Source organism: Seriola dumerili, unplaced genomic scaffold (assembly GCF_002260705.1).
Source record: "Seriola dumerili isolate Sdu_G_001 unplaced genomic scaffold, Sdu_1.0 BDQW01012297.1, whole genome shotgun sequence".
NCBI lineage: Eukaryota > Metazoa > Chordata > Actinopteri > Carangiformes > Carangidae > Seriola > Seriola dumerili.
The window spans coordinates 161,160-180,906 of NW_019186552.1; the positions used below are offsets into that span (position 1 = coordinate 161,160).

The 19,747-nt window shown below is 39.5% G+C and overlaps 1 protein-coding gene across 2 annotated transcripts in view; it reads right to left on the reverse strand.

Moving 5' to 3' along the window:
• LOC111240135 (receptor activity-modifying protein 3-like) overlaps window positions 1-18,382 on the reverse strand; it is a 42,021-nt gene extending 23,639 nt beyond the window's left edge. Inside the window, exons 1-2 of one of the 2 annotated variants that reach the window (XM_022770126.1) lie at window positions 18,026-18,382; window positions 17,197-17,351 (exon numbers count right to left, since the gene is read on the reverse strand). Coding sequence is in view for 1 of the 2 variants with exons in the window: in XM_022770125.1 (XP_022625846.1) it covers window positions 18,026-18,077 (52 nt within the window). In the remaining variant the exon portion in view is untranslated. The remainder of the gene's footprint in view (window positions 1-17,196; window positions 17,352-18,025) is intronic. The other variant, XM_022770125.1, reaches the window with a different exon arrangement.
• Between the last annotated feature and the right edge of the window lie 1,365 nt (window positions 18,383-19,747).

A 19,747-nucleotide genomic window follows, 5' to 3' on the forward strand; every position in this document is an offset into this window, starting at 1 on the left:
GCTACTAGTCAAAGATCCCAGGAACCTCAATGTTCCAAACATCCAAAAAATGGTGCTCCCCTCTCAATGGGACACAGCCACAAATATAACAGAAATTATAGGTGCAATGTTTGGTAGTCAAGCTAGTTTCCAGAGACAATAGCCTAATGCCACCACAAGAGGGCAGTAAATTACATGCTGATACAAACAGGCAATATCAAATTCTATGGGACAGATCGTAGTTCTGAGATGTAAGAAGAAATATCACTTCCTCGTCCTGATGGCACACCTCTTGTCTCTATAGACCTGCCAAAGACACTTATAATAACCCGGAACAACAATCTAGCCGCAGGATTCCCCTCAGTGTGAGCTCTGCACAACAGCAGGGGGAGTCTGAAAGTAAGTCTATGCCATTGCCTGTATGAACTCAGGAAGATGTGGCCTCAGTAGTGAGTGAGCGTATATGTGAGATATTTGGTCGAGTTATACAGTGATTCATACCAGACTATGAATTACAGCTGCTTCACTCATCCTTGAGTGTGCCAAATCAATATTCCATTCAGATTGCAAATAAAATATCAGAGCATTGATTTTAAAGGTCCCATATTTTATAAAGTGAGATTTCCATGCTTTTTGCACACACCCACCATGAAGCTGGCATGGAGGGACATAGATTCTCCCGTTCCTTTCACTCTTGATACATCCAACTGTGAGACTGAAAGATGGTGTACACTTTTTTGTGCATACGCAGTGTTTCTACATGAGGCCCCATAAAATTACCTGAAATCTGCTATATTTTTATATGATCCCTATTAAGGACTCTAGTGTTTTGCTCTGCCTCTCAAACTATCTTTTCAGTTTATAATCTTTTTAACAGTATTTTTCTACCGATTGTTGGAATACTTTTCATGTTGTTTTATGAGTTCCACATGGACTGAAACCAGCTATTATGGCTGTGTGCATGGACTGCAAACTTGCTTACTCACAGTTACAGGGATGATATCCACCACCTGGAGTCGGAGCTCTAAAAGCAGGATAAACTGCTTGATGGCTTTGTCTCTGTAGCTGCTGCCCAGGCAACACACATTTACACAATAATTTCCCCATATGCCACTGTCACGCCACTGTCAGTATGCATTCTTTCTATGCACTCACCTTAATCTTGCCATCAATCTCTAATCTGCAGTCCCAATCAAATCTCCAAACGGTCTGGTAGTGACAGAAGGGTAGACTGCTCCTTCTCATTCTCCTGGTAAGCCACTCAACATATTCCACTCTGTCTGTCCCCACTGCCCAATCACTTACCTCCCTAATGTCCTTCATTGTCTCGGATTCTGTGGCCTGGCATGCTCCCCTGGCCTCGACACACACTCAAAGTGAGCTCTGTTATGCATGCAATGTACCTTGAGACTGCATCACTGCAGATGGTGACCCTGGTACCGACAGATGATCCGGCAGTTCTGCAACAGAACCAGGCCTAAGGCTCTGGCTCTGGTGTATATATATATATACATATAATACATTTGTATAGTCTAAATTAATTTCAATTCAAAAGACCATCTCAGTTACCGGTGAGTTTTACCAAGATACAACAGTAGGCTACAATACCTAACCTGAAATTGACCTGGCTGTGCGTCACTCAGAAAACAATCAGCCAATCAGAAGAGAGGCTCTTAAGAGAAACAGTAAAATATGAGATATTTTAGATATGGCCTGAGATCAGTGGAACAAGCAGTTAACATAAAAAAAGTTGCTATGTTGAACATGTGATCAAACAGCTGATTGTTTCATCCAGCAGTTACAGAGCAACATGATGATTCATATTGAGTTATGTGTCCTCCTGATAAATCTAAATTCCAATATTCCCTCTCTTTTAGCTGTGTTTTTGGTCTCTAACAGCTCCTGGGGGAAATATCTGTCTTTTCAGCTGCTAAATGCTCCACTGTGTTCACCAGCTGCTCTCTGACTGTGTCTGTCTGCTGTTTGCTACTGAGCAGGTAGTGGACAGTGTGTTAAAAACAACGCTGGTGACAGAGGTGCAAGTGAACCAAAACATTAAAGCTGCAAGTCTGCAACCAAGGTGAATGAGGTTAAACATGCTAAAACACTGTAGAGCAGGGGGGAACAGCAGAGACACATGATAATTCTCTGTGAGTTCATTACAATGAGCAACATGTTGCTATAAAGTATTTGATTAGTGCAGCTTTAAAGTTCTTATGCAGCCTCTATATTTGTATAGTATCTGTCTATAAAAGCACAGAGCTCCTCATTCTGCTCTGACTATAAGTCTTACCATTCCTCTCCAGAGGATGAACAACAGCAAATCCACCTGATCTGTAGCTGCCTCTACTATCTCAGACACTTAACAGGCTATGAGCTGCGGGTTATAGCAATATCTCTTCAAATTACTGAAACAATGAGTGGCCACAGCAGTGTGTGAGCTGTGAAACACACATGACTGATGGTCTGTATTCTTCACATGGTATTTTCACCTCTTAGAACATGTAAATAAAAACATTTTAAGAGTCATCTATCTTATTAATTCATTCGTTCATTCATTCATTTAAAGATTCTCATTAAAACATCAGTTTAATCTATGAGTTCTCCAGACAAAAGAATCATTAAACCTCTCATCAGTCACACATGGATAGACGGTTTCAGCCGGCCACCTACTGTCATCCCATTCATCAAGCTGTCTGGTTCGTTCTTCACTGAGGTTGACAGGACTGTAACTGCTCTTCTGAGAAACAACTGTTTTTTGCAGAGCAGAGACTCTTTTGCTAATGAAGACTTTCCTGGCCATGCAGCTGGTCACAGATCAAGCCTAGCTCTTCATCTATGACCAGACCAATTATGATGATGAAGACACTGATTGCATGACACCATTAAAGTTTTTTTTTAAAACATCATAGTGCAATCAGAGTACCATGCTAGCAAATTAACATTTTAATAGCTTATTCAATGAGGCTTTGAATAAACCTGTGCATTTTAATTTGAAAATATACTCAAACCTCTATTTATAGGGCAATAACCCACTGAAACGACACCAGCAGAAAACAAAGATGTTAGAAAACTAGGTTAATTAACTGGAATAATGTTCCTTCACATATAAAGGAGGGAATTATCCATACAGCACATGCATCATTAAATTCTCTGCATGTGGGGGTTTAAAATTAGAAAGACACCATCAGGCTGTAGGCAGTTATTATCTTCATTATGAAATCCACAAAAAAATATCTTGTCAATAAGAACGAGCTTTAAAGTGACAACGTTCTGCACTCAACTAAAAACTGTTGTTTCAAAAGAAATGTAGCCTTTTCTCTAGGGTTAAACCTGTGGGTTATGCAGGCCAAGCAAGTTATTTTAAACCAAAGCATAGGTGTTACACACTTGTTGACAATGGGCCAGTCGAGAATCATCTAAGTTGGCATGCACACTGCCATGCTGTCATCTGCTGCCTGTTAGGTTGGCAAGATAAATATAGATGAGAAGAAACAGAGGATGAAGGAAAGTAGATGAAATGACAACACCGTCCAAATAGATTTAAAGCCCAGTCAGAAGCGGCAGGGCTTATGTAAGAACCTCTACCTGAGCAGCACAGGGGAGGGTTGGTAATGGTCAGGCTTAATTAGACAGGGAAAGGTTTGGGATTTGGCTGCACCTCTGCTACAAATATAACCTTGGATGTTATGACACCACTTATGACACACCCAATGTTTTATTAGTTTAAACACAGAGATGAAATAATTCATCTCACACAGAATAAAATATGAGAGGTCTTGTCTCACTGTATCTCTGCTTGCAGTAATAATGTGTTTTTAAAATCTCTCTCCTCCTGTCACACCATCTGTCTGAGATAAAAAGACCAAAGTCACTAAAAATCAGTGGAGGTTTCTACAGTCAGATGGAAAGAATGAGAAAAAGAGTGACAGGTGGACCTAACATAACAGAGAGCGAGGAAGAGTGAAGAAGAGAGGAGGACATGGAAAGATGCTGGCCTCATCAACATCAGAAAACAGGGATATACTCTATAAACTGATTGACTTGTTAATATCATTAAGTATCCGGTATTAACTACATACTGTTTTTTTTTTTTTTTTTGTGGGAGCAACAAGAAACAACAACATACTGTTACTCTTACCATACATGCGTTTCCTTAGCCATGCTAGCCGCACAACTCTGGGGATGGTCATGAGGGTCTGTTAGTCCACCCATTGAACTATTCAATAGATCACCAGAAAACTTTTTACTGACAGACTTTTACTCTAGTGCCATCATCAGGTCAGTTTGAATGTGTCCAACACTTATACCAGCAAACTAATGACATTTCCATCAGACTCAGCTGGATGCTGTGCTTAGTGTTAATGACCAAATCTTAGCATGCTAACATACTAAACTAAGATGGTGACCATGGTAAACATTATACCTGCTAAACATCAGCATGCTAGCACTGTCATTGTGAGCTAATCAACATTTAGCTCCAAGCACCACTGCATCAAAATCCAGCTGCTGGAAAGTCTGAGACTTGTTCCTATTTTTTTCACCAGGTCAAATCAACCGAGTTTAGACGATATTCAGTGAAAATGCATAGATAGGTATGAGTTTCTGAAATAATCTAAAATGAAGTAAAAACTGTACATCTAGAACAAGAGTGCTACTTTCTACATCCTTTAAAAAGAAAGGGTCAGTGTATTTTATTTCACAAAGATTATGGAAAATTGTAATGTTCTTGGTGAGAACCTTAGGGCAAGCCCTTTAATCTCAGGGGGAAGGAAGAGGAAGACCCAGCAAAGTGGACACACTGGGTTGTTGATACATAAGTTTACAGCTTGCTTAGATAAGCTAATATCACAGAGTCAGATAACCAAGGGGCATGGTCACTGTTACAAAAGCCTTAAAACAGTGAAAAGACCTGTACATTATCTTTGCAGTCCTTTGTCTCAGTATTTTGCAGAAATCATAATAAATATAAACATAAATTTGAAAATACTACAACTTAAAGAAGCTGTAGGTTACTGCATGAATTACCTTTTATTTTACAAAGTAAAATGCACACAATGACCTGAACTCTCTTTGAAGACAATGAAGAATAAAAAAAATAAGGTCTGATTTTATGATGTATAAAGCTCCTCAAACAATGACTGAGGTCAGTGAAGCAGAGGTGGACTAGAAAGAAATATTTTCACTCTCCTTCAGATCACCTGAGGCAGTGGCACCAGCAGTACTATATTTCATAGTATGCACAAAAACCGCCTGTCCGCTACCTTTAGGTTTCCCACACACGCACATATGTCTACTCATTGAATGAGTGAGCAAGCAAGATTGAGACAGAGAGACAGAGAGAGAGATTGATTTGTGTATTTTAGCTCTAAAGTTAAGACACGACACCACAATGAAACTCTGATTAGCCTACCACATGCATTTCAAAGACCAACCAACAACAGCCAGCTATTGAATATCCCAGAGAAACATGCAGTAAAAGTTGGCATTAAGCACGCAACAGATTTCCTCATTTAGAATCATCATCATAACAGTTGCCTAACTAACTACTAACGATATAGCAACAAGACCAAACCAAGCTGCTACAATAAACAATGAAAAAACCACACGAAACAATAAAATTAAATAGTATTCCTGCCAATTTGAAATTCATTCATCTGTTCATTAGATCAAACTCTTGCAGAACAGGCTCCACATCAATTCCATGATGATCCATCATGATGGGATATTTATCAGTGCTCTACATCTGCAGTGTCAACATTGGGCATTGGGCACAGCACCAAACTCCTCCTTTATCTCCTGTGCTCTTGAATCTAGACTCATAACGTTAGTGAGTTGACGCAGCCACAAAGTAAGAGAGGATCCCCTTTTGCCATCATTTTATTTTCAATTTGTAAAGGAAAATAAAATCATTTTGAAAAAATTTACGCAGAGTACGTAAGGATTACAGCTGCTGGTGCCACTCACCTGAGGCCCTTAAACTGCAAAAAGCAGAAGCAAAGTTAGAATGAATGACTCAGATGTGTGCTGTGGGCAGATACTACATGTAGTCAAACAAAGTATGATCACACACATTGTTAGCACATATTCTGCCTACCATTGCCTGAAAAGGCTGCTAACTTGTAGGTTGAGATCAGTTTTGTGTTCTGAAGCAATTAATTCTCCAGAGACAGCAGCCCCTTCTACTCTGAACTTTACTAATAGTAAAGGTAATGTATCATGTCAGGGTTCTGCTTTGAAACATTTTAAACTCATGTTGAACAAGTTTACAGATTAAGAGACATCTTGATCAGTGACTGAGAGGACTGGTGCTAAGAGAGGACATTTAAATCTTAATTTCACCTCAGTTGCCCTTGTCTGCAGCTCTACTCAGAAGACTCAGCCTGGATAAAATGATTTAGACATTTATCACAGAAAAATACCTGAAAATACCTACAGCCACAGGAGAGACACACACATTGTGGGACTTTTTAAATGTCAGCTTGGATTGGAAGTTATTTTACTGACAGACAAAAGAAATAACTTTTCACTGGAGGTGAGAAAACAGGGTGGAAACTAAATGATCAGTACTCATAAAAACAGGCCTGTGGGACTCACAGTGAGGAAAGACACAGTGATTGAATCCAAGGGTGATTATTATTCACCTACCAGCTGATGTGCCAGGTGAGGTGCACACACAGTAACTTAGAGGCTCTGTGAAGGAGACTGAAAAAGGCAAGGAGGTGAAAAATTCATTCAGAAGTTTGAAACAGTACAAAGAGTAAATCTGGAGGGTGATTTTTATACTAAAGGCAAAATATTTCTTCCTTTTGGCTTAGTGCATGTTGGCATTGATTCTCTTTCAATCCACAACTGGTCTCGCAAAGTTAAATAAAATATCACTTCTTCAACTGCAGTACAAAACAATGCTAGAGGACCTCCCCCCTCTCTTAAAGCTAAGTAGAAGTATCCAGGTTGTTTCTATCAGAATGGGGTCTTCCATATGGGGAGGTCTGGGGGTCAAGGAGGAGGGCGAGGAAAACGAGACTGGAGAATGACACAGATGTGCACACAACAGAGGGGAACTCTGGGTACTTGGCTAACAAAAGCAGGAAGAGGGGGAGGAGAGGAGAAGAGATGGGGGAGTGCTGGGGGTAGTGCTAGATGACCATGATGGAGACAGAAATAAAATTCCAGTGGTGGATTGGAGAAAATCCATGATGGTGGACTCTACGGAGAGAAATGCTCTGTTAGTCTTAGCATGTAGGCAGCAGCTCAGGAGTTGGAGCAGGGCTGGCGGTTCAAATGTGTTTCGTGGGTGAGTGTGAAGTACCATGAGAGGATAACAGCTATAAATAAATGCAGTCCCATTTACCATGTGAAGAGGAAAATTACAGCCAAGCTTCAGTGGAATAGGGCCCTGTGGAGTGAATCCTTCTGTCTGTGAGTTGTCTCTTTTGTGGGAGCCGTTCATGGAGCTGTAGCTGTGCATCTCATGAACAGTTAGTCTGTGATGCAGCATCTCAACAATTGAAACATGTAATATTAAAAATGTTTTTAGTATTTGTTTTTGTGAAAATGTGCATTCAAATGACCACAAACAGTTGTGTGCTCACAGTGTAGGCTGTTAGTGACAGATAAGCAACATGGATGTGATTATGACACAGTGAATTGGCAGTCAGCACACTAAACAAATTCCCAGTTAGCAAAGATAATGAACTGGAATAACAGCATTAGAGAGGCAATGCAATTTCATCAGTATTGCCTCATGCACCAATGCACTCTCCAGACAAGGGTTTAAATCTAACACATAAAACTAAAAACACCTGAACCACTTTGTTTCATCCCCACTATGACAAAAGGAGCACTCACATCCAACAAACAGCATTTTGGAAGAACATTGTGGCAGGCATGAATTATCCTGTTTGTAGAAAAACAAATGCCTTTGAGTAACACTTGCATGGCTACATACAAGAAAACAAAGCTGTAAATTTAGAAGTCTAGTTGAGATGGGTCACTTTGTCTTCTTAGATAAAGACAGTGTTTAAACTCAGACTCATCATTTTACCTCAGTCACGATGACACATTAAACGACCACACTTTTCCTTAAATGTCAAAACTTGTTGAAACACAGCAGCAGTAAAGAATGAAGCTCCCCACCTTCCCACAACACACACAGAGAGAGAGAGAGAGAGAGAGAGAGAGAGAAAGAGAGAGAGATGATAACAATATAATAAAACTGATAATTATCATGTCAACTTCTTCCATTAATTACAGCCCCAGCTCAGAGACACCAGAACACAGCCATAAGATGCAGTATCACTCCGACTCACAGTCTGATTAGGGATGGGATAGGGCATGGACCAGTGACAACTAATATAACACAAGTTTGTGCACGGTAGGGCCATACTGAAGTATCAACTGCCCAGTTTCTATCAAAGTCCAATCGGTGTCTAATCACATGTCTTACAAACATATGAAAGAAGATGAACAGGCTCCTTTCCATCCGTTTTTTGAGCAGCAATGCCTCTGAGGCATGAGTACAGTGCCAACAAGCTGTCCATCTCCCTGTGTCTGAAACAGCAGGAAGAAAAAGAAGAAGAGGCGGGCAGAGGGAAAGAAAAGTTTGATATTAGTCTGACACAGCCACAAATTAAGGCTGTAACAGTGAGTCAGAGACAGCAAGGACAGACAGGAATGTCACTGAAGGCATTAACTGTGTCTATGTTAGGGTCCACCACCAGAGAGAACTACAGGAGCATCACTACAGCCCTGTTCTGAAACTCACTTTGCTTTGCAATGTATTAAATAAAAACTAACAAAGTTGGTAACAACACTCAGCTTATAATAACCAAGTAATGTCTATGCATGAATAAATACACAGTAAGCTGCAGATGGATGTGTCATACAGCAAACAGGTGATGAAAAAAAATACAAACCATAAAATTGAGTGCTGTAATTTATTATTCATTATATTACTCTCTGCAATTACATTGCTTTACTAATTAATCAACAGCAAAACTAATTTGTTTTATTGCTCGTTACTTGCATTACTCACAGGAGCCTTTAAGCAGATCACATATTTTGTGTTTAACTCTTGCGGAAATAAAAAACAAGACATTACGTTTGGCGGCATTGACTGACCATCAGCAGCTTGTTAAGTGTTAGCCCCCTGTGACCCTGCACTCCCCCAATACTAATGTTGTGAACATATGCAGGAATACTGTAAATACAATAGAAGTGGGACACGTAATTGACAAAATTTCACAATATAACCAAATATAACAAATCATGTTTAGCAACCTGTTTAGAAAATATCAGAGATAAACTTTAGTGACTAAACATCCTCCCCCTGGTTCACACAGCCTCCCTAAGTAAAAACTGATGTGGTCGTTCACATTTAAGAAAAACTGAAGACTTACTGCCTGTGTGAAACATAAAGAACCTTTTTTCTTTTTTTTTTTGCCAACATTCTTTTTATTGTTTTCACAACATAAAGAAATAAGAAGACATGTATTGAACAAACACGTCAACCCCACCCCACCCTCCCAATTGTTCCAATTTTCGGTTGGGGCTCAAAATAATTATAGTCCATTGCATATGAGAAAAGGAGAGAGAAAAAATAAAATAAATAAATAAATAAAAAACAAAACATTGCTACCAAATTAAGTATTGCAGAGGGCTACTGTTCACACGTCTCCAGACTCTTCCAATAGATGTGACAAGTCTGTTCCTGATACATAAGAAATGAAGGGGTCCCAGATATGATGAAAATGATGTTCTTGATGTTTTAGTGTGTAGGTGATTTTCTCTAAGGGGACAGTGGCAGATAGCTCAGATAACCACTTGTTAATTCCTGGTCTTCTGGTGCTTTTCCAGGATAGGGCTATTACTCTCTTTGCAATTAATATACCTATATCTATAAATAATTGTTGATTTTTTTTTATTTTTCAAATTCTCTGAGTGCAAACCCAATAAAAACAACTGTGGGATTAAGGGTACTTGAATCTGTAAAATATCTTGAATACGTTGTTTCACTTCTTGCCAGAATGTCTGTATTTCCGTACTTTGCCAAATACAATGGAAAAATGTACCCTTTTCCTTCCCACATTTGATACAAGTATCCGGAATAGCACTATTATATTTGTTTAGCTTTTCTGGAGTTATATACGTTCGCAACAACCAATTGTATTGCAATAATTTCAGATGGGTGTTAGTAGTTCCGGACTGAGCTTTAGTGCAAGCCTCTTCCCACTCCTCCACCAAGATGTCTTCCTGTAAATCCTCTCTCCATGCTCCCAGCCGCTCCACAGAAGTTTCTGTACATCCATCCACCAGGCACTTATACATTTTGGAAATTAAACCCCTCCCTAAACAATTTGTGTCCATTAGTTTCTCTATAATAGAGATTTCAGGGCTGTCTAATGTTTGATTTTGTTGTGTCCTAATGAAATTCCTCAACTGCAAATATTTAAAAAGATGATTACGGGGTATATTAAATTTATCAACTATTTCTTCAAATGTCATCAGCACCTTTTGAGAATTGTACAATTCCCAGCCCCTTCATAGCCCAAGATTTAAATCCCCTGTCTGCTTTTCCTGGTGGAAAGGAGTCATTCCTCCATATTGGGCTGAAGACAGAGAGAGGGCGTTTCTCTGAGATATTTCTTAACTTGATGCCATACTACAATCATGTTTTTCACAATAGGGTCTTTTGTATTCAGTTTTAGTGCTTGCTGAATACAGGTAATTAGGGAGGGGCAGACTTAGCTGCAGTTCCTCCATTTCTTTCCAGAGAGGAGCATCTCTTCCTGTGAAGTAGAACAGCAATGTTCTCAGTTGTGCTGCCCAATAGTACCAGAGTGGGTTGGGACATTTAAGTCCCCCTCTGTCAAAGGGTAAGTACAGTAGTGACAGTCGTGTCCGGGACCGTCTATTATTCCACAAAAATCTAACAGTCTTTTTAGTTGAGTGAACAGATTACCTGGAGGAGGAAGTGGGAGGTTTTGAAACAAATACAATAGTTTAGGCAGTATATTCATTTTAAGGACATTTATTCTACCTATTAGTGATATTGGTATATGTGTCCACCTATCTAATGATTTTGAGATTTCTTGCATTAATGGTTCAGTTACTTGCAATAATTTGTTTAAGTTGTGGGACAATTTGGATACCCAGGTATGTGAAACAATCCACAATTTTAAATTGAGTGGCTATATTAGGAGGATTTTTATTTTCTAATTGGTTTAAGAACATTATTGATGATTTTGATTTGTTTAATTTATATCCTTAGATTCTTCCAAATTTATTAATGAGTTCTAATAATTCAGGAATGGATATTTCTATCTTTTTGAGAAAGATTATTACGTCATCCGCAAATAGAGCCAGGCGGTGCTCCTGCTGCCCAACTAATATGCCTGATGTTTTGGTGCGTTCTTACAGCTATTGCCAGTGGTTCTATAGCCATAATAAACAGTAAAGGGGATAAGGGATCTCCTTGCCTACATCCTCTTTGTATTTTAAAAAATTTGGATATATTACTATTAGTCATAATTTCAGCATATGGTTCTGTATATAGTAGTTTTATCCATTTCTTAAAGTTTTCTCCAAAGCGTGTAAGGATCTCGAATAAATATGGCCATTCCACTCTGTCAAATGCTTTTTCAGCGTCTAATGACAGTAATGCTGTATCTGCTGCCCCCTTTTCTTCAATCAATTTAGGATTCTTCTGACATTATGGAAGCCTTGCCTATCTTGTACAAAACCATTTTGATCTTTATCAATAATATTTGGGATAATTTTCTCAAGTCTTCTGGCTATTATTTTACTCAAAATTTTTAAATCCACATGTAGAAGACTGATTGGTCTAAAGTTTTCACATTTGTTCTTTGGTTTGCCAGGTTTTGATGGCAAAGTGATTAGACCTCCTCTTAAAGATGTTGGAAGGATTCCATTGTGAAAAGATTCCATAAACATTTCTAATAGTGGTGGCATCACTCTATGTTTGAAGACTTTATAAACTTCAATGGGTATCCCATCTGGTCCTGGGGTTTTCCCTCCTTTGATACTGTCGATGGCAACAGATAATTCCAATAAAGTTATATCTTTCTCTAGTTCTTCTCTAATCACTTCTGATATCCTGGGAATATGAATGTGATCCAAGAAATCGTTTAATTCACAAATATTAAGACCTATTCTAAAAAATTTCTTGAAGGATTCATTTATTTCAATTGGGTCCACAATAGTCTCATTAATATCGTTTTGTAATGAAGTTATAAGTCCTTCATTCTGCATTTGTTTGATGCACCATGCCAGCACTCTTTCAGGTTTTTCACCTTGGTCATAGAATGTCTGTTTAAGTCATAGTAGGCCTGATAGAGCTTTTGTTGAAGATATTTCATTATATTGCATTTTTAGTAGAAGTAGTCCTTGGTGAGTACCTTGAGAGCCTGATTGATAGTATTCTTCTTCTAATTTCTTTATTTTTGTTTCTAATGATTTTGTTTTCTTGTAAGTTTCTTTGGCTTTGGAGCTAGTGATATTAATTATTTGTCCCCTAATAAATGCCTTAAACGCTTCCCATCTGATACTTCCTGAGATCTCTATTGTATTTGTTTCAAAATAGTATTCAATATGATCATCAAGAAAGGTAACAAAGCCTGTATTTGCCAGCCATTTTGTTTTGAATCTCCATTTGGGAGTATCGCAAGTCAATTTGGGATCATAATAGACCAAAGAGTTTGGGGCGTGATCTGACAGGAGTATGGCATCATAGGAAACCTCTTTTATTTAACATTTTAGTATAGCTGAAACCAGAAAAAAGTCAATGTAGGAATATGACTGATGTGTACCAGAGAAGCATGAATATTTTTAACATCGGGATTATCTTCCCTCCACACATCAATCAAGTTATTTTTCTTTCATAAAATGATGAATTACACTCCTGCTTCCTGAATGTAACCGATCCGTTCCTGAACTTTTGTCTCTCTGTGGGTCTAAAGTGCAATTGAAGTTGCCCGCCATAATGCATGCACCAGGTAAAGATGCAATAGTAAGAAAAAGGTCTTGGAAAAACTTTGGCGCATCTGTATTTGGGGCATAAATATTTATCAGAATTAGTTGTTCACTAAGAATTTTCCCTTGAATGATCAGGTAGCGCCCTGCCTTGTCCTTAATAATTTTGTCAATCTGTAGAGGAATAGAGTCATGAACCAAAATCATGACACCCCTTGCCTGAGGTAAAAGGGGCTGACAAAATTTTACCCCTCCACCTCCTCCTCACTTTAAGTTCATCCTTATGTGTTAGGTGAGTTTCTTGAAGAAATACTATGTTAGACTGTAACACTTTAATTCTGTTCATAACTTGTTTGATCCTTTTTGTTCTTTGTAACCCTCTGCAATTCCAGGATGTAATTTTAACCTTTAATTCAACAGACATATAGACAAATGATTTTGTGTTTCCCCAACATTTTGAATAATTTCAAACATTAACATACACCTGAACGTTCCCCCTACAGGTGTCCCTCCCCTTCTAATATTGGACCTCCAGAAAGCAAAGAGCCGGTCCACACAATGTGAGGAACAGTATAACTATGCTGATGCATGATAATAGTAAAAAACAAACCAACAAACAACAAGAATGAATAAACCTAACTGCTCTGCTACTATGCTTCAGATAAGTCTTTTAGAGAAACCCAACAAAAGAAAAACGTATTTATATGTAGCCTACTGAATTAAGTAGTGCATATTAAATCAGAGAGTCGTTTCTTATCAATAGACAGGGGAGGGAGAGGAATCAGGGCAGTATAGCAAATTAAACAACTTTCACTCTGCCCTCTCCTTCTGTCTCTACAAATGCAGTGTATCAGAGTAATGTACCATCAGCGATTTGCATTGCATTTCACATAGTGTCATTTACTCATCAATACCTCAGTCCCGCTAATTATCCGATTGGATCTTCTTAATAAAGTGTTCGGCTTCATCCGCGCTGCTGAAGATGTGCGAGCGGTCATTGTAGGTCACTATAAGCCGGGCAGGAGGAATCATGCCGTACCGGAGCCCCAGAAGTTGCCGCCTTGCCCCCTCGAACTCCTTTAGCTTTTTGTGCGTCTCCGCTGTCTTGTCATGGTAGAATCTCACCGGATGGTTTTTGCAGAGAACCTGCTGTTTTGCCCTGGCCGCTCTCATCACCGCTTCCTTGTCCTTGTAATTCAGAAACTTCATTATAAGGGTTCTCTGTGCGGAGTTAGTCTCATGTTGTCGTCTCGGTCCAAGCCTGTGTGCTCTTTCCACCGTAATTGTCCCCCGAAGCGGAGCCAGCCCCAGTGCCTCCGGTATCCAGCTCTCCAGAAAGCCACAGGTGTCCTCACCCTCCGTACCCTCCGGTAAATTAACAATCCTTACGTTGGACCGACGTGACCGAGCCTCCAAGTCCAGTACTTTCTCTTCGAGGGCTTTATTTTTTCCCTCTAGCTTTTTCAGCTTCTCTTGGAGCACAGCTGCATTATCTTCTGTAGTCGATAACTCTTTCTAAGCAGTCTGTCAAGTCCTTTCTCACACTTTCCATGGCGGTAAGAATGCCATCAAACTTGGTTGAGAACTCGGACTTCATATTGTTGATAGCAGTATTGTCGTCAAAGTGGTACCGGACTCCTCCCTGGCCCTAGTGTCCCCCTCCGACTGCTTGGGGTCAACGCTAGCGGTGGCGCCAGCATCCGTAGTAGGATTCATGTTGCTAGCAGTTAGCTTATCTGTGGCAGTTGAAGTTGCAAAGTTAGTCAGATTGGATTGATGTATCTGGCCACGAGTTGTTTTCTTTGGTGGCATCGGTATTCTTTTCAACACTATTGTTGTTGTCGGGCCGGATGGCGCATATGAATTATGCTTTTAAAAAGGATTTGGAGGTTTGAGTAGCAGAGCAGTCTTACATGCCTCCCTTCAGCAAGCCGCCATAACCGGAAGTCCTGAAGAACCTTTTTAAAGTTTTTACAAATTCTTTCAGCTGCTGCAGACTGTGTCTGTTGTGAAGACATGTTAACACAAAGTTTTATTCATCTACCAAAGTCTCAGCTCCTAACACCCGAGCCAGGATCTGTGTCTGGCAAACTCAGACACACACACCCACATTCCTCATCCAGTTGTCAGACAGCTCTGACCCATTACTGTTCCATTTTAAGTTTTTTACTAATTTCAGGGGGAAATTACTTTTTGCCTGTGCTGTGAATAAAATTACTATTGATCATTAAATGTGGCCATCTTCTGTCATCATTAACTCATTTCAGTCATCACACTTCCTCCCAGTAGGCTACAGTAGTGCAAATCACCACCTATTCTCATTGTGATTAGAAATCTGACACTGCACTTAAGCACATTTAGTTTATGTTAAATTTTCTCACAGTACTAAGTATAGTGTATTTGTGTAAACACTATTTGGGGGTGGGGCTTCCACTGTTTAGATTAAATTCAGTGAGATTTAATCCAACTACAGTTAAGATTGAATTTAGAATGAAAGCACAGTTGAATCAGGAGTGGCCATTACAGACAGGAAATTAGTTAGTGTAAAACAGTTCAGCAGTGCTGACCATGGGGCTTCATCAGAGATGCTCTCTGCTGCATGCAGTGACTTGGAGTCAGCATTATTACACTGTTCAAGTTCAAGCCCCTTATGCTGCATGAATCTTTAACAGGCATCTGAAAGATTAATAACACTCTTAACATACTTTCACTAAATGAGTTACATATTTTACCCGTATTACTGTGGGCTTGTTAAATCATGTGTGTTTTACTGGTTTTAACTGTAGATGTTCTAAATATTTTAGGGAATGAACCGAAGGCCAGTATTGTGAAGCAAGTACAACATACCCAGGGTAACCTTTCGTTATCTGGCTTAACTGAACCTAACATTGACCGTCCTGGATAACCTGTACTACAAAGTTGGTTATGAACTTGCTCAGTTAACCCTGGATCCAGCTAGGAGTGTGTTCTTGTGAGAGAGGCGGAGTTGTTAATTATGAGCTATATGTCATCAGAGCCATGAATAAAGTACTTAATATGATATGAGAAGAAACGCTTATGCCTGCAGGCAAATTCAGTTATAGCGACATCTAAAAGTAATATTCAACAAGGTGAAATGTAAACATAAGTTATGTGAACATAACTAGAATAAAAAAAAAATTCTAAATATAATTTCTATTGAAGTCAGGCAAAGGATATATTGTAAATAAGTGCATGAATTATCAATTATCAAGTTTATTACTCTGTATTTTCACTCTTTCGTCTGATGAACAAACTAATATGAACATGTGATGCAGAAAAAAGTTAAAGAAGAATGAAAAGAGAAGTAGTTCACTAAAATGTTTAAAATGTATAAATCAAATTTCTAGACATAGGAAATATCCAACAGTGTGTGGATCATTTTTCTAATCAAAGACTTCAGAGGTTGACCATTTCACAGCGAGGGAAAATGCCTCGGGGGTCCTCTGTTCCACTGCCATCTGAAAAAACACTGTTCTGAAATTTTTTTTAATTTCTTTAAGTAAAATGCTATTCTTAGACCTGTGGTGAGATTTCAGTTTGTTTGGCTTTTCTCAGTACACGTGGCTGATGTCCATATGATGGGGGTGGATGTGGCTTTATGTTTTATCACCTATATTCGGGTAACCAGCTGCTTCGCAGTCAGAGGGAATGGCTCTTTCTCTGTGCTGCAGATGAAGACCTTATACACCAACTATCCTGCTAAGACTGAAAGTAACAAATCATTCTGTTAAGTTCTGCTTTCCTTTGAACTCCTGCATCTGGCCTCCACCTTACTTCTTCTCAGTGGGGATCTGGATGGGGAAAACTCTTTTTTGGTCTACAAGAGAGCTATCAAAGTGAACTCTCGCTCCAAACATAAATTAGAGTCAGTTTGATCACACATAAATTGTTTTACTTCTCCTGTTTTTCATGACACTATAATCTGCATTCACAGAGAGTGAACATAGAATGTGTTTTAATTCAGAAAGGGACCTTGTCAGTGAGTGTTCTGCTTGGCCAGACAGGGCCACAGCTGTTACTTGGCAGAGATTCAGGGGAGTCCAGGCCGAAGGTCTTGGCCAGACATAGGCCACATCCTCCTGTCTACAATACGCTAAACTCTTTAAAATGGTAAAAGGACTTCTTAAAGTGTGTTTTTCCACCTTTAGGTTTACCCCTCCAGAGGCTCTATGGTTCTTTCTGAAAACTGAAATCCTCAGTCACCTGGTTCAGAGTCCACATGGGAGAAGCAAGATGGCACCAAGACCACATATCAGCTCAACAACTGCTGTCTGAGATCCCTCAGCCTTATTAAACACATCCTGGAGAGAGTCCCTGTGCTGCAGACCATCTCTGCCTCTGCTCTGCTGATTCTGCTTCTGCTGGTGATGACATGAAATAAATGATTGAAATAAAAAAATAAAAGATTAAGGCTTTGAGTCATCTCAGTCAGTGCCCAGCATCACATTACTACAGAGCATCAACACAAGCTTCTAACCCTTGCAGTTAAACTAGTGTGTGTGTGTTTCAACAACACGCTTCATTGGTCACAGCTTCACACCACATGAAACATCATTTCATACATGATTTCATCCGTGAACCACCAGCTAATGAGCCAGATCCACTCCCATTGGCCCCGATATAGGTCAGGTCTGTCCATTGGGGCATGATGCCATGGTACAGCATATTCCTGTTCACTGTATGTGCTGTGAGATGTGATGGACGATCCTAGTATTTGATAGCCATCCTTACTATGTGCATTTAGCAACCTGAAGTCAGTGCACATTGTACAGCTGACTGCATTCATGGCATGCAGTCTGTAAATGTGCAGTAATACAGTGGAGCATTTGTAGAACAGCATGAAATTGTTTAGTGAAAGATGTCTGACTATAATGGAAAAGTGGCCACAACTGCTAAGAACTGCTTCAGTTTCAAGAGGCACTTAGTGATGATGTGACTGCTTGGCATAAAGACAACAGATTTCTGTTATAAAAGAAAAAACGAGTATAACACAATAGAGAGAAAAAAAATCACATAAACTAATCTTACTCACCCAAAATCCCAACAACAAAAAGTTTGAGCACTGCGCTCTCATGTGTATCCATCTCGCTGAAACAATCCAGTCCGACATCAAATGAAACCTCAGCTGCAGCTCCGTAAACATGGACATTTAAAGCGAACCATAATTAAAACTATCCTCAATATTCCGTCATGATATCACAAATCCAGACTTGGAGCGGAAGGGTAAAACCAGAAAAACAGAAGAAATCTGATCCCAGAGCGAGATTCCGGTGAGATTCTCAGGATAATCGCGACCACTTCTGAGCCGAGAGGAGTCAAGAGCTCAGGACCAGTCAGACTGTCCCGCATCCTCTGCGGGGGAGGAGGGGGGAGGGGTTCCCCCAAAGCACTGATAATGGATTATCTTTACTGAATAACTGCGAAGACTAAACCTCGGTAGTTCCCAGCATGCTTTGCGGACATTTAAATGTGACACAGGAAACTGATGGAGAAGACAGAATAAGAATCCAGCAACAGCGCAAATAAAAAATACTGAAATGTTTTGGCTACTCTTTTTCTTTGTTTCTTTGTTTCTCTCTTTGTTTCTGTCTTTCTTTCTTTCTTTTTTCGTTTTTCTTTCCCTCTCTCTGACAGTCTTATTGGTGAACCGCTAGTAGACTAGCTAGTAGATATTTTTTCTATGAAACAACAATGACCTCTTGTGGTTTTCTTTAAAGCTTGCACTTGGATCAGTCTGCATATGTCTGGATTCAGCACTGAAAATGGTTAAAGTTGAAATCACTTAACCAAAATGATCACAGTTGACAATGTCTTGTTTTATCAGTGTGTACATTGGTGACAGAAACTACAAATTCCAGTAAGACATTACGGTTTAAATTATGGGAGACAGAGACACGGTTATACCAGTTAACACACTTTATTATGAACACCTGTTCACCTGCTTGTTCATGCAGTTATTGAGTCAGCCAATAATATGGCAGCAGTACAGTGTATAAATTCTTGCAGATACAGGTCAGCTTCAGCTAATGTTCACATTAAACATCAGAATGGGGACAAAAGGTGATCTCAGTGACTTTGACCGTGTCATGACTGTTGGTGTCAGCCAGGCTGGTCTGAGTATTTCTGAAACTGCTGATCTCCTGGATTTTCATACACAACAGTCTCTAACCTACAATTTTCAACCAGAATGAAGCCAACAACAAAAACATTCAGTGAGTAGTTCTGTGGGCAGACACCCTGTTGATAAGAGGGGTCAGAGGACAATGACCAGACTGGTTGGAGCTGACAGAAAGGCTATGGTAACACAGATAAGCACTCTTTTACAACAGTGGTGAGCAGAAAAGCTTCTCAGAATGACCAAGATGTCCAACCTTGAGGTGGATGCACTACAGCAGCAGAAGACCAATTCAGGGTTCACTCTTGTAAGCCAAAATGAGTATTGTTGTTGACCATGTGCATCCCTTTATGGCCACAGTTCCATCAAGAAAATGTTCCATGTCACAAAGCAAAAGTAATCTCAAATGGGTTTCATGAACATGATCATTTCAGTGATCTCCCCAGTCACCAAATCTGAATCAATTAGAACAGCTTTGGGAAAGAACAGAAGATGAATGTGCACTGCTGCTATCACGTGACTGGACATAAAAATGTTTCTTGTCTTCATGTCTTATGTGGAACACAAACTTGTGCACAGTTCCCTGGAATCATGCATCACTTTATCAAAAACAAAAAACAGTTCTGGTTAAATGTTCCC